This window comes from Schistocerca nitens, chromosome 2 (assembly GCF_023898315.1).
Source record: "Schistocerca nitens isolate TAMUIC-IGC-003100 chromosome 2, iqSchNite1.1, whole genome shotgun sequence".
Classification (NCBI taxonomy): Eukaryota; Metazoa; Arthropoda; class Insecta; order Orthoptera; family Acrididae; genus Schistocerca; species Schistocerca nitens.
The window spans coordinates 179,572,015-179,587,956 of NC_064615.1; the positions used below are offsets into that span (position 1 = coordinate 179,572,015).

General features: G+C 39.2%; 1 protein-coding gene across 9 annotated transcripts in view; it reads left to right on the forward strand.

Annotated features, from left to right (window-relative positions):
- Positions 1–15,942, forward strand: part of LOC126235854 (cryptochrome-1-like) — a 460,492-nt gene that overhangs the window by 145,240 nt on the left and 299,310 nt on the right. For all 9 annotated transcript variants that reach the window (XR_007544820.1, XR_007544823.1, XR_007544822.1 and 6 more), the window contains exons 8-9: positions 896–1,047; positions 1,175–1,377. Coding sequence is in view for 5 of the 9 variants with exons in the window: in XM_049944722.1 (XP_049800679.1) it covers positions 896–1,047; positions 1,175–1,377 (355 nt within the window). In the remaining 4 variants the exon portion in view is untranslated. The remainder of the gene's footprint in view (positions 1–895; positions 1,048–1,174; positions 1,378–15,942) is intronic.

Below are 15,942 nucleotides of genomic sequence, written 5' to 3' on the forward strand. Positions count from 1 at the left end.
TAGAAGCCTCTCCAATGACCTTGAGATTCTTACACTTGCATGCCAATACATACACTACAGGATGGTTTTTGTTATCAATAATAAGAGTGAATTTAAGGTGAAATGTTGCAATTCACAACCACAACACTAAGAGTAAAATAATTTCTGTGTAGACTATGCACCCTTATTTACTGTTCACAACAGGATTTTATATTTTAGTACAAGTCTAAACAGGTTGCAATCAGATGTCAGGGATAAAATTGAAAATTGCCATATATTAAAATAACAAGATAAATGATTACATTATTAGTGCTTCCTTCTAAAATTTATCAGAATATCAAAACACAAGGAAGTAATTTTAATTTAACTCTAATGCTGGCATTAAACAGATCTTGACATATCCAGTATACTGACAGCTGATAGTGTTCTTTGTAAGGGTACAGAAATGCTGTTTTAAATATTCAATAAAAAAAAGCAGATAGGTAATATAAGAAGAGGAACAGTGAGTTTTTTACTTCAAAGTAGCTCTTACACCTCTAAAATAATCTAGAATTAATTCCCATAGTTAGAAAATCAAGCACTAATCGTGATTTATTGATTGCATACTTTACAGCAGTAGTCTGCAGAAGTTGCTGCTGTCTGTTAAGGTATAGCTTGACTCCTACACATCTTAAACAACACTTCACTTTGGATCTGCAGAATGAAGAGTAAATCTAAATATATCAATTCTTGCATAAAATATGCACCCTGCATTTTGTTTTTCTGATGTTTTCAACTTTCTCATAATCTCCTCACTATGATTGATGGAATATACAACATATTTACTGTGATCAAGACACATTTTTCTATGGTCAGTAATATCCACATTCTCTTGTTGGAAGCATTTAATGCATTACAGAATTATCTTATTGTACAGGTGTTTGATGAACTACTGCTTGATGCTGACTGGTCTGTTAATGCTGGAATGTGGATGTGGCTGTCTTGCTCATCCTTCTTTCAGCAGTTCTTCCATTGTTATTGTCCTGTCCGGTTTGGTCGCAAGGCAGATCCAAATGGGGACTTCATAAGGTATTGAAATATTATGATTATGACGTAACATATCTTCATATATTTGTTGTTAAAGTTGCATATGGACTGTATTTAAATGAATGTTGAATCATCTCCTAAAATCAATTTTTTTTCATGTTGCAAACAGGAAGTACCTGCCCATTTTGAAGAACTTTCCAACACGGTACATCCATGAACCTTGGAAAGCCCCTGAATCAGTACAGATAACAGCAAAGTGCATCATTGGGAAGGAATTTCCTTTGCCTATAGTGGATCACCAATACGCAAGTCGAATAAACATAGAACGAATGAAGCAAGTGTATCAACAGTTAAGCAAATATCGAGGTCCAGGTGAGCTGTAATACCAGTTATAGTCTGTCTACTAACTTTTAAATTTGGATCAGTATTTTACATAATGTTGTGCTTGATAAATGTGTAGCTCAATTTTAGTACTAGCTCCCACCACCCTAGCTGTCTTCATTTTTCCATGATATTATTATAAGTACAATATAGTGATGTATTCATTAGAAATCTGTAGATTTGTCTTTGAGTACAGGAAGGCCAGTTCAATTAGTAAGATAGTGTAAGATAGTTATACCTTATATTTATAGTGCTGTATTTTCATAATTGGGTAGGAAATGGGAGAAAATTAACTTCTTTTTGTACATACTATCTCAAGTGTAGTCATATGTTGTATTTGAAATGTTTTGAGGTAAACGATGATCATCTTAACTCAAGGTGACAGGGGGAAGGCTGTTGTCATCATTGGTGAAGAAGTGATAAACAGTCTGTCCAAAAAATGTTGTTTGTCACAGCTAAAATACACATAATATTGAAGATATTCATATGAAGTGATCAGATGTTGAACTGAATCAGTGTCAGTGAGCTGAACAACTCTATGATAAATTTATGACAGTGTGAAACAGAAAGTGTTAGAGTGAAACTCAGATAAGTGACTGAAGATTACACATACACTAGTATGAGAGTCTCGATCAAGTATTGTACTGTAGCATAGGAAACCAGCTTCTGAATCTTGTTTTTCTCAGTCTCTTCCTGCTCCTCCCTAGCTGGAACATTTTAGTTACATGGCATCCATTATGTACCATACAACTATGACAAGGGAGAAGCAAAACTCAAGTTTTTTAAAGAAATCCAGAACTGTGTTAGATCAGAGAAAATCATAGAAAGAACAATAATTTTCTTCATGTCTGTACCACAGCCATATATTTATTGAAGGATGTAGTCGTGGTTTCACCTCAGCTGTTGTTTACATGTATTTACTTTATTTAATTTTGCACTATTGGCCAATTTAGCCTTACAGGTCATTCTTAATTGCTGTAGGTGCCAACATGTCATAATATATCTTTATTTGGCAGTGGATATGGCAGTTCTGAAAGCGAGCACATATGTGCAAGTATCAAACCTAAAAGAGAAATTGACCAATCATGCAAAATTAAATAAATTAAATACATGTAAACAACAGCTGATATTATGACCTTCATAGAAATAACTTTTTGAGGCAGTACATTCCTGTGGGCTTTGAACAGTTGTTTTGTTGCTTCATTAACCTGCCATTCTTCTCTTGAGACCAGCATTTGCTGCATGTTATGGGCTGTTTGTTACTCTCACAGGGTGGTTTGATTAAGCTATCATCAGTAGTCTATTTAGTGCAAGCCTCTACATCTCTCTGTCACCACTGCAACCTATACCCATTTCAAACTGATTACTATTGTGAAGCCTTGATCTCTATGGGGGATGTTGTGCACTTATCCATTCAGATGCTTCCAGTGATTTTATCTGCTCTGACTACTGCAGGGCACACAGATGACAGATGATCTTCATTTAATGATGAAGTTCAACAAGCTGTTTTCAGATACATTACAGTGAGTCTTTTTGTACTTATGTATTTGAGAATTACTTTTGAAAAGTATTCAGCTTGGCATATAAAAAACAAAATTTGAGAGACAACATATTTGTTCCAATGACTTTCCAATTTTTTATCATCCTCAGAAAGATACTATTTGTCCAACTGTGCAGAATAAGCATCTATCTCACTTTTAACATCACCACTTGATGTGAATCTGCATTCATTTGATCATTCCTGAACAGTTCAAGTACAAAAATTAATCACAGGAAGCCAAATTTAGATCATAAAATACATCATCATGGATTTTTATTGCAACCTCATTGGTCATACTGGTTTTTGTACATCCTGACAGCTTATTGTCTTTAAGGTAAGGCCACACATTCAATTTTGCACTGTCCAAAACTGAAAGAAAGAGAATCACTTGATATTGGCTCTAACTCCTTTTTTATGTGCATTGGGGAAAAAATCCTTAAAACAAAGTACTTTCTTTATCACAAGAAGTAAATGTTTATACATATCAGTAACGTCACTAAATGTTAGCTAAAAATTAGTACTTTTCAAAATCTAGTAGTGTGGACACATTCATGCTCTTTATAAGCTGAAGAATGTGTAGGACATCCTGCTATTGTTATAGATATTTCTGAATAACCTGAATATTGTGTAAATATAAATTACACAGCAGCCAAGGTTAAGCCAGTGGATTACTCCTTAATAGCAATGCCAGTTCAAGGTTTTTAGGGTTTCCCTAAACTGAAAAGAATACAGTGATATCCTTTTTGCCCTCGTTGCTTGTTTCCTTCCTTATTTTTTGTAAATATTAACTGAAGTTTTAATATTGTGACAGGTGTTGTTGTCTTGCTTGTTGGATCATTTTGCAGTGGAAAACTTACTTCAGTAATCTTTCTGTGAAATAAGCATATCAATTTTTTGTCATCTAAGCAGAAGACACCAATTTAGACATATGACAGTCCCTGCAGATGCAGTATCTGTTGCAAGAATTTAGAACACAGAATGCAGAAATTGCTGGGTAGAAGATATAGTGTAAAACACAGGTGTATAAATAAATGGAGTTAAACTTGTGTGATTGGTCAAAACTCAGTATATAGATAAATCAGTAAATTATAAAGAAAATATACAATATATTCTGAAGTTTGTGCTTACCAGCTCTAAGGAACGAAGCAAATCATGCAGGAGAGTCTCTCTGCAGTCATGCTGTTGTGTGAGCAAAGTCATTCACCAGAAAAGGAGATCTTGCACCTCTACTTCTTCACCTTAATTAAACAATATTTAAATGGTAGGTAATTCATACAATAATAATAATAATGAGCCATAAATTTACCATAATTACAGCAACAAGATGTAACATGAAACACTTTATTTCAAAGAAATGATTTGGACAAGTTTTTTTGTAACCGTTAGGAATGATTAATGCCAATGCCTTGCCGCAGTGGTAACACTGGTTCCTGTCAGATCACCGAAGTTAAGCGCTGTCAGGCTGGGCTAGCACTTGGATGATTGACCGTCTGGTCTGCCGAGCACTGTTGGCAAGCAGGGTGCACTGAGCCCTTGTGAGGCAAAATGAGGAGCTGCTTGATTGAGAAGTAGTGGCTCCAGTCTCGGAAACTGACATATGGCCGGGAGAGCGGTGTGCTGACCACATGCCCCTCCATATCAACATCCAGTGATGCCTGCGGGCTGTGGATGACACGGCGGTCTGTCAGTACCATTGGGCCGTCATGGCCTGTTCGGGAGGAGTTTTGTTTAGTTTTTTAGGAATGATTAATAATTGAAAGTGTTCCGTCTCTATGTTGAACTTAATGTTACAATGTGAATATAAAAAACTGGTAGGCACACTATGCATGTGAAGAAGAGCTGTACCATTGTGTTGTTGAGGCCTTAAATTGTCATGCAGCCGACATATGCACAGTCTAATGAACTGTACTTCTGTTAATAGAATTCGTCCATTGGAATATAATTTGTAATGGTTGCTTTAATATATTCTCTGCAAGACAAATAACCTCATCACGTAAGGCAATCCTTGCATCAATTTGGACAAAGAAAGTTTTTCCAAACTGTCACATGGTACTGATAAATTAGAACATAGGGACAAGTGAGTAGATTGTATTGCTCTGCATTGTACTTGTTAATGCACGACATTGCGAGACTGCAATGGATAAATATTTTGCTCTTTCTTTTTTCTAAACTGTGACATTCACAGCATCTGTAACACACTGTTGAGAAAATACAAATTATTTTTCAGGGCCAACATGTTGTAAATAAAGCAAACATCCTCTTCACTGTCATTTCAACCAGTGCTTTATTTCGTATTCATTTGTTGCACAATTTGACAAAATTCATTTAGGAAGTAACATCTGCATTACATGTTGTTGCATTAGAGAGACAATTGTGATTGCCTTCGTACCAGTCTTAATTGTTGTTTTTGTACAAACTTTGTGTTATTTTCTTCCTTATTCTACTTTCAGCCTTAAATATGTGTATTTGAAGCTTTATGAAGTCAGCCTATACCAACCCTTTGGAAGTTGTTTTCTTTGGTCCAAATACCACATTTTTCTGTTTGTGATCAACTTTACGGCCTTTTTTGTTTTTATTTTCTGTTGGAGTAATTCAAAAGGATGGTAACCTTATATGCAGGTACAGAAAGGATCTTGGATTCTTAAGACTGAAGTTTTCTTGGAAATAGTGTGTTATCTAATAGGCATTATATTTCATAATATTTATTATAGATCAGTGTTAACTATTACTCACTAACACTTAATTATAATAAATAACTAACACGGCTGCCCAGAGATTTTCAAATGGTGTTCAATTTGCTATATATTATATGCCAAATTGTATGGACCACAACATTGTGAGTGAAGTACACCTATTCATGTTTCACTAAAGCATGTTTCAGAATTTGTGGCACTCTTCTTTGCAGCGGGTGAGAAATGTTGTATGAGTTTCAGTAGTGCCACATATAAATTGACAGCTAACTCTGTTCTTGTGCTTGATGGAGTGTGATACTTTCAAGGTACAGATAATACTTTGCTGGTTTATTATGGGGTCAACTTAATCCTTTTCCAATATGGCAGTTCTTGAGAAGGGTAGCTGCATGTTTGGTTCAAGGTCTTCTCAGTCTAACAAACTTTCAGGGCTGAAAAAATTAATGCATTAATACAATCACTCAGCTGTACAGCTCTGGAACGATGGTTTTTAAAAAGAAATTATTATAGACTTGACTTTTTCTATTTGGAAGACTGGCCAGATTTATGTGGAGTGAAATTTGTAAAAATAGTTTGAAATGAAATCTTTTTAAGGGTATCCTAGCCTATAAATGACACAACAAGCATCCTTCAGATCTAGTGAAAACATATTCTTAGCATTGCAGCACAGCTTGTAACAATAGTGACAAGTTTACACTAATAGACTCTACTTTAACTCTGCCATACAGAAATGAGATGTCTAATATTTATTAAGACAGTTAGAGCACAATGTGCAGTACAGTAAAATTTCCCAGAAGATCTGAAATTTTGAGAATGGAAACAGCTTTCAGAAATATACAATTAGTTTGCAGAAAAGCAATAGATATCCATTATGGTCTCAATAACTGATGTAGTAATGGCCAAAAATGATATGTTTTCTTATGAAAAGAACAAAGCTTATACATCATTTAAAGACAATTATTTTCCTTCTATCTGGCTTTCAGTCCTACTCAATCAGTATCTTATTTCAACATGGAGTGTTTTCTGGTACAGTTTATTTTTTGTGTATGGCGCCCAGGGATACATCACACTTAATAAATGCACATACCATCATCATAATTTAAATACCACTCCACTTATCAGTACTGTATCCTGACGTGTATATTCCACTTAGCAATAATGAGATCATCAGTCAAGTTAGGTGTGTGAGCTTTTCAATTATACTGCTGGTGCCTATGAGCTATGATTGTGAAGCATAGCCACCACAGTACCACTATCTGTTGTCCAAGATGCAAAATTACAGCACAGTCCACAATACAGTGCTGGTCTTAGCCAACCTGCAAACTTACAGTGTCATTCTCAGTTTTAGGAGCTCAGCACAATTATTTAGCAGTGAAATCTAACGTATCCTGCCTGCTGAATCGTCATTGGACCCATAAATAATCACACACACACACACACACGATTTCAATGGTAATTCAAACAGTGGATTGTATGGTGATGTCAGTGGTCACTTGTGCGATGGCATACACCATAATTTAAATGGTCACCTGAGCAACAGATTGTATAGTGCCTTCAGAGGTTTCTTGTGCGATAGAATATGTCAGTAGTCATGATGATCTCTTGAGTGGTTTTAGTGATTGCTCATCCAGCGGCAGTGAGACATTTTCAGTGACGAAGTGGTCACCCCTGTGACGGATAATGTTTTGTGACCATGTGACCATTTCTGTGACTGTTTTCTTGTACCAACAGAGCTATTAATAAACGTTAACATAGTCAGCAGTTGTGTCTTTTATGTGCCGTAACATGCCAAAGTGATGATACCTGGTTGGCACAGACCAATTTCCTTGTGACTACCACCTTTCTGGCCTACCTGTGCCGTGCTCTGGCTCATGCAGTTTGACACCATCTTCCATTACAATGGCTTAATGTCAGAAGATACAAAACATGCTTATGTTGTCAGCCAGCTTGACCAGTGCTACACCACCAATGCTGCCAACACCATCACTGTGACACCACCCAATGAGCCACACTAGTGCCTCAAGAGGGAACTCATATGCCACCTCTCCATATCTCCAGCTTTGAGCATACATTGGCTGATTTATGGCAACAACAGTGGTGACAGGACTCCATCATAGCTCCTGTGCCACCTCCGCAGCATGGTTGACAGCATCACAGTTCCAGACAAGCTGCTCTGTATGCTTTAGCTGAACTGGCTGCCCAGGCTGAACTGGATGCCCAGCAAGGCACTTGCAATCCTTGTAACTCAGCAGTCACTTTTGCTGCAACAATTAGCAGCCCTTGCTGAGACTATGGTCCCTCACTGCGGCCCTATGTTCTACCCCAACACTTGTTGCTGCTACCTCAAACACAATGACTACACTGAGACACAGTACAGTGGATTTGCACCCTTTGGTGCAAGTATCTGCACTTTGTACCCAGTCACCATGCCTTTGCCAGCACAACTGGGACCATCAGCATGCCGAAGATTAACTTTGATTAGCAAGGTTCCCACTTTTACCCACCATGCAACCACACAATCATCAGTGGCATCTGCAAGCGAGCACACATGGATGCCATGCTACTTCAAAGCACTTCTTCATCTCCGACTGGTCTTGCATGCTTTTACTTATAGATTCTGGTTCCAATCTGTATGCCCATCCACACGTGTTGACTTTCTGATTCCTGGGTGTTGACCAACAATGTCATTTTGGCTGCCAGCTGCCAACAGCTTGTCCTTTGCTAACTGTGGTGTCTACCTAACGCAGTTGAACCTAGGAGAGCACCGCATCTTCAGTTGGCAATCCACTGCACAAATGTCACAGTGCCAATCACTGGTGCTGATCTAGTAGCACATTTTAACTCCTCCCTGACATTGCCAGCTCTCATCTCATTGACAAGGAGTTCCGCCATGTTGTGCAGAACTCTGTGCTGAAGCTCATCCGTGCCATTGACACAGGGGTGTACCAAGACCTTCTTGACCATTTCCCAGCCATCACATGCCACCTGGAGTTCTACAAGAAGTAAAGTATAGCATAGTCCATCACATCTGTACCATGCCTAGCCATCCAGTTTTCAACATACCATGTTGACTAACACCAGAGTGGCTTGCTGCAGCCAAAGCTGAATTTAAGGCTGTGCTTTGGGATGGCATCATTCACCATTCATACAAACCCTGGCCCTCTGCTCCCCGCCTCACATTGAAGAAGGCTTCATCCTGCTAACCTGCAGCAACTGTCGTGCTCTGAATGCATCACACCATCCTGGACAGGTAACTGGTCCTAAACCTTCACCACTTCAGTCATGTCCTCAGTGGTGCTTTGGTGGTGAATCCATCGACTGCTTGAAGGCACCCGTGCTGACAACACTTGTCATGGAAGACAGCCAACAGCATGCCCTTTGGCATCTTTGAATCACTTTATGTGACATTTTGTCTCCGAAAAGCTGCACAGACATGGCAGCAATTCATCCACAGTGTGCTACTTGACCTAACCTTTTCCTTTGCCTATCTCAAAGACCTGGTGTTTTCTTCTTCACCGTAGCAACACCATGAACATCTTTCAACAGTGTTTCAAAAGATAAATGACTTCAGGGTTATCATTAATCCCTCCAAATTCAGCTTCAGTGCCTCCAATGTGACATTCCTGGACCACCAGATTTGTGCAGACAGTATCACTCCCCCTTCCTGAAGAAATTCAGACTATTTGTGAAACTCAGCACCCAAGAACTTTCCAAGAACTTCACTGGTTCCTCAGGATGCTTGTACCACTATTATGTCCCCTGCACAACCTCTATTCAAAAGCCACTGGTAGATGTTCTTGCTGATCCTAACACTGAGAGCAACGATCTCTTTCCGTGGATGAATCAAATAGGAATCGCCATCACTGCTGCCAAAAAAGCCTTGCTACAGGGCATTTCTGTCTCACCCAGCACATGATGCCGTGCTGGCACTGGTGGTTGATGCCAGACAGCAGTCTTAAGCATAGTCTTTCAGCACCTCTTCATTGGTTCCTGACAACCGTTGGCCTTCTTTTCAAAGAAGCTCATGCCTATACAACGTAAGTGGAGTCCCTTGCCTTCTATGAGATGATCTGCTACTTTCGCCCATTACTGAAGGCTAGGAACTTAATGATATTTGCCAGCCACAAACCCCTCATATAAGCCTTCCAGCAGACAAACTGTCTCTGCCCACCTAGTTCTTTGTATTGGAATATACCGCTCAGTTCAGTGCAGACATTTGGCATGTCTCAGGAATGGAAAATACTGTTACCGATCATATGTCACAAGTCACTGTGATCACTGGTTTTACCACACTCACTGCAGCAGAAGAGGTCAATATGGAGCTGGACCCCATGACCCAAACACTGGCCTCAGACTGGAACTTGTCTCTATCATTGGCATAGACACAAAACTATTGTGTGACACCTCCATTGGCAAGCCACAAGCTTTCCAACCAGCTGCTTTCCACTGGCAGACCTTTGACAGCATCCAAGACCTGTGCATTAAGGCCACTACAATGCTTGTTACCCATCGCTATGTGTGGCTTGGTATCTGCTCAGACTGCCACAGCTGGGTCTTGCTGTTGTGTTGCTTGTCAGCATAGTAAGGTTGGCCAGCGTTTTTATGCTCCCCTTGGTGATTTCCCTTAGAATACAGGGAGGTTTACCTACATCCATATTGACAATGTCAGTCCACTCCCCACCTCACATGGCCAGCGGTTTCCCACTCCAGATCACCACACATCGCAGAAGGTAATTTGATCCCAGCAGTTCAATAAGCTTGCCTGACTCTGTGGCACTTATCACCACCTCATACCAACAAGCCAGCAATGGTATAATCAAGCGATAGCATCAAACTTTGAAGACTGCTCTACTTTGCCACAACACAGCATGAGATATTGTACTCCCTATTGTTCTTCTCAGCCTCTGCACCACCTTTAAGATGGACCTCAATTCCTCAGTGATGGAACTGGTCTGTGGTAAACCCCTTTGCCCCTTCAGATACCTGGAGAATTTGTCAAGCTCCCTGCTGCCACTTCTGTCTCTGATGTACCAGCCTTCCTGGATGGGCTGCACTCCGACATTGCACACATCCTTTCTCGAGCCAGCTCTCAGCACGGCACCTCACCTTCATTCATTCGTACACATTTGTCTACTGCCACACAGGTAATGGTCTGGCGTGAAGAGGTCAGGACTGATCGTCAATCTCCATACTCCAGTTCTTACATAATTGTTGGACATGGTTACCATACACTGGAGTTAGCCATCAGTGGGAATATACAGTGCCATTGGACAATGTTAAGCTGGCCACATCTTCCCACCTGAGCCTGCCCCTACACACCCCTCTCAGATGGCCGACCACCCCTACCACCACCACCACTGCCGCCAACACCACCGAAACCACCACCTCCCCAGTCAGCGTGGCCATCGATTCAAGACAGTCAGTCCTGCTCTGGGTGACGATTGTGCTTCCAAGCTCAATTTGCTTCAGTACTCTGCTATTCCTGGGGAGGTGTCTGTGTGGTGACTACCATCCATGACAGCCAAATACAGACAGCCACAGTACTGCCATCTTTTGGCGATGGTGTGGACTTAACAGCACAGGTCACAATGCAGGGCTGCTAATAGCCTTGGCCAATCTGCAGGCTTACAGCAGCGATCACAGCAGTGCATGACTAGTATGCGGGTGAGACAGCTAACATAAAAGCAGAAATACAGGAACCTCATGATAGAGTTTGTCAGTGCTGCATACAATTCCTACCAACTTTAGTGTAAATCTGTTGTGTTCACTCTGCTGAAACTTAACTGTAACAGTATATAGCTACACACAGGTGCCTGACAGAGCTTCATGGTGCTGCAGTTTCAGTGGTCGCCTGAGTGATGAGTTGTGTAGTGCCATCAGTGCTAGCCTGTGCTATGGCAAATGCTGTGATTTCAGTGGTTGCCTTTTACTAGCTGCCATTCGCCTTCCAAAATATTAAAAATACTTCATATCTCCTCGATTTGCGCCCCTCCACCCCCACCAAACTATTGTGTGGACAATGTTGGTGCTTGCTTGTGTGAGGGCCCATGTTCAGTGGCAAAGTGGTTGCACTTGCAGCGGGTAATGGTTTGTGACAGTGTGATAATTTCTTGTGAGTAGCTCCTCATACCAACAGAACTATAAATAAATATTAACTTAGTGAGCAATTCTGTTTTTTGTGCACCAGTACATGCTTGCACTATGTCCTGTGTGAACTATCCCAAAACATTGTCACTTCCTTTAACCCACATATTTGTGCAGAAGTTGATGTCACATGTTAGGGTGGTAAGTTGTTTATTGTCATTATCACAAGACATTTATCAAGAAGCAGTTGTTTATTCACAGATTTATATTACATCATTATCAATACCAACAATGTTTTGTTGAAAATAGTGTTTGATATATGACATACATCCTTACTTGAAGAATTTTTACTTCAGTAACCATTGTTCCACACTTTCTTTGGTAACATTTGTGTATAATTCCCAGGGTGTCTGTAAGATTGACCACATACCTGCAGCCAGTTCACATAAATGTTATTAAATTTAGAAGTGAAAGTAACATTTACCGCCGGCCGTTGTGGCCGAGCAGTTCTAGACGCTTCAGTCTGGAACCGCGCGACTGCCAAGGTCGCAGGTTCAAATCCTGCCTTGGGCATGGATGTGTGTGATGTCGTTAGGTTTAAGTAGTTCTAAGTTCTAGGGGACTGATGACCTCAGATGTTAAGTCCCATAGTGCTCAGAGCCATTTGAACCATTTTTTTAACATTTACCTTATTAAGTTAAATTGTATTTATAGGACACCAGTTACAAGCAACAGGGAGGCAGCATTATTCAGAGGGAAAGAAATAAAAAGAAAAACATCCAATGATTATTAGTCATTTGAGTCTGGTTCTTGAAAACTGTATGAGCAACAACAGAAATGCTAAAACTGGGACCATCTGTTCAAATTATACAAAACCAAGCTGTACTGTTGGGCTTTGTTTGTAGTTTAAATTTGTGGAGAAGATTAATGTAATGTGGATGGTAGCTACTACTCTTCTGGTTACCACGTAGGGAACTGGGGGAGTCCTGGGTGAAACAATGGTAAATTTAAAAAAAGTAAAGAAAATGAGGTTTAAAGAGAATCAGAAACTTACTATTCTTTCGTAATGTGACTCAAGTCCCTGACCCAGAATAATTGTAAGGAATAGACATTCCCATTTACAAAAAAGCTGTGTTTCCATGAATTATTGTACATTTTTCCTGCAATGTCAAGAACAGGTCTCTGCTTCATATATGATATCCTAGGGGACAAATTCTTAATGATTATGATCAGTTTATATAATTGATGCTTATGTTATGATAATCCATATACCATTTGCATTTCTTACTTTTTTATTGTTGGTGAATTCCATTGCTATAGCATACAACTTTAGTAGTGGCACTGCGGGTTCCTGAGTATGTGGACTGTCATAAAGTTGATTCCCATTTCCCTGGATATCTTCTGGTCCATTGTATGCTGCATTGTTCTTCTCTGTCAGTTAGTTCCTTTTCCATAAATCATTCACATTATATGAAGCCTACAGAAGGAATAGCATAAAGTTTATATTTTGTATGAATAGAAATGAACTTGGAAGCCAGTTGTGGCAATTATTGTAACATAAATAATTTTGTGCAGCAGATCATATAGGAAGCAAAAAAGGAAGTGTTTTAAAAGCACCGTTCTTCTATGTTGGGTGTTATTTGACAGTAGGGAAGTGGGCAGATTTTTAACCTGAGAATATATAATTAGGCCCTATCTGAATCAAAGCCAGCTTTACAGAAAAGTGATGAAAACATTTTTCCCTTTGTAGTGTTACCATTTTATGGTCTTCAAACTGCTGTACCTCATATCAATAAGTGTGTTATGAAAGTATTTTTAGTGAATTCATTTTTAATATGCCTACTTCCTAAAGAGGGCCCTGGCATTGACTTGAAGCGAGAATGATAAAGAGCTTGATTATTCATATATGTCTGATTACTTTACAAATGAGTTAATGTGTTAAATTAAACAATGGAAAATCCAGGTTGCAATGTCAACTATGTTATGGAAAAAATAGATTGCTACTCACCATAAGGATGACATGTTGAGTTGCAGACAGGCACAATGAAAAGACTGTTACACTCTGAGCTTTCGGCCAAATCCATCTTCGGAAAGGTAACACACACACTTTCACACAAGGAAGCACACCTCACACACACATGACTGCTATCTTTGGCCACTCTGGTCAGAATGCAACTGCGTCAAACAGAAGCAGCAGTCCAGAGTAGAGGGGAAGAGGGAGGGATACAAGGGTACAGGTGGGGGAGAGAAGTAAGCACTGCCTGGCAGAGCATGCAGGGACTAGATGGTGACAAGACAAGGCTGCTGGGTGCAGCGTCGGGAGGCTATGGGGCGGATGTTAAGTAATTGACATTCAGCACCTAAGTGAGGAAAAAAATTAGAAAGTGTTTAAAATCATGCGTAAAGTTTGTTGGAAGTCACTAAGTACTCTCAGTGTGAAACACTGGATGAATATAGCCTGGGTAATTTGCACTCCATTTTGAAATAATATAATTTTGCAGGTACATTCAGTGATATATATAGCTACTGCCTGCAAATGTGTTGCGAATGGAGTTAGTAATAAAGAAGTAACAAATTAAAATGTCATGCCTGATGTAGAAGTTTTACTGCACACCATTTTAAGCAGAAGGTAGTTTTTCACACATGTAAATGTCTATGACTTCATAGCTCCTGAACTGTGTGTCATACGGTGATACAATTTTGCAGATATGTTCAGTGATATATGAGTAGATTATGACAGCATTAAAGGTTCTTAAATTTGGTTGATAGTTAAACAATTTTTTTTGCCCTAGAAGGCATAACATAGGCAACATTCAACTGGTGCCAGGTTCTGGGCTCCTAGATAGTCATTCAGTATTATAGATTCTGTGCTGTATAGAACTGTAGTTACCTACAAAAAGAACTCGTTTTAATGGAGACATCTTCCTGCTTAATGAGTTGTTCTCTTGTCTCTCATTTCATTACATAAGATGCAAATCAAATTTTTAATTTGCATTATTAATGTATTAGATTTTGCTCTTTAGCCATGTGTCTTAATAGATTGCACTAATTTCTATGGTTCTGCAAATTCATGGCATACTAACTTGTCCTAGTCGTTGTAAAAATTTCTTATTTCAACTTGTAGGACATATAAATTCCTTTACTGATCTGTAGACTTTTATAAGTTTAATTATATACTTTTTAATAATTTATTATGAAATTTACTTCTAGTAGTGAAAAAAATCTGTTAAGTGATATTTTGAATTTAGTATTAATTCCTGGATGATTTTAAAATTTCACCAAAAGTGTTAATGATAGCACTTGCACTCTTTTATTGTCGCGTAAATTCTTACTGTATAGATCACTTTACACAGTCAGTAATCTGAAACACCTGTTTTGATCCAAAATGACTCTATTAATTTGCTTCCTCTACACTTCAACCATTAGGCATTTGCCTGTTGTGGCAATATCTGTTCACAAAAAGAAATAACATTTTTACATAATTGTTTCCTCCATCTCAATTTCACTGTTACAAAATACATCAGACAAGAATTACTCACTGAAACCATGAGTAACCATTTAGTTTCCTGCAAAAAACATAGCTTCATTGTCTCAAACTAAAATTTGCCAGCACAGGGACCTGATTTTGTAATCCTCACCGCTACCTTAATCATCTTCTTTTGGTCGCTCCTCTTCTGCATTTTGTCATCTCTTTCATCCCTCCAACCTTTATTTTTCTTGTCTGTTTTATAATCCCATGGGTATACAGAAACAGTTATAAACCTAAATTGTTGACGTTGATATGTTGTAGAATTATGCAACATCTTTTATGCTAAAGAATTATGACTTTCTCGGAGAACGAAAATCTCGTGTATAAAAATCATCATGGACTCCACAAACAATACTCAGTTCACTCTGTTCCTCCATGAGATCCAGACCAATGTAGACCACAGCACTGAGGTTGATAGGTTGATGCTGTGTTCAGTGACTTCAGAAAGGCATCTGACACAGTCCCACACTGCCAATAGAGGAGGAGGGGGGGGGGGGAGACAGGGAAGGATGGGGGGGGGGATGGGACACAGTATGAGATTATTGAGTACTGGACCTGTTTTGCGACTGGATTCAAGACTTCCTTTCAGATAGAACTCAACATGTCACTCTTAATGGAAAAAAATTGACAGATGAAAAGGTAATTTCTGGAGTACTCCAAGGAAGTGTGATAGGGTCGTTACTGCTCACGATGTACATAAATAATCTAAAAAA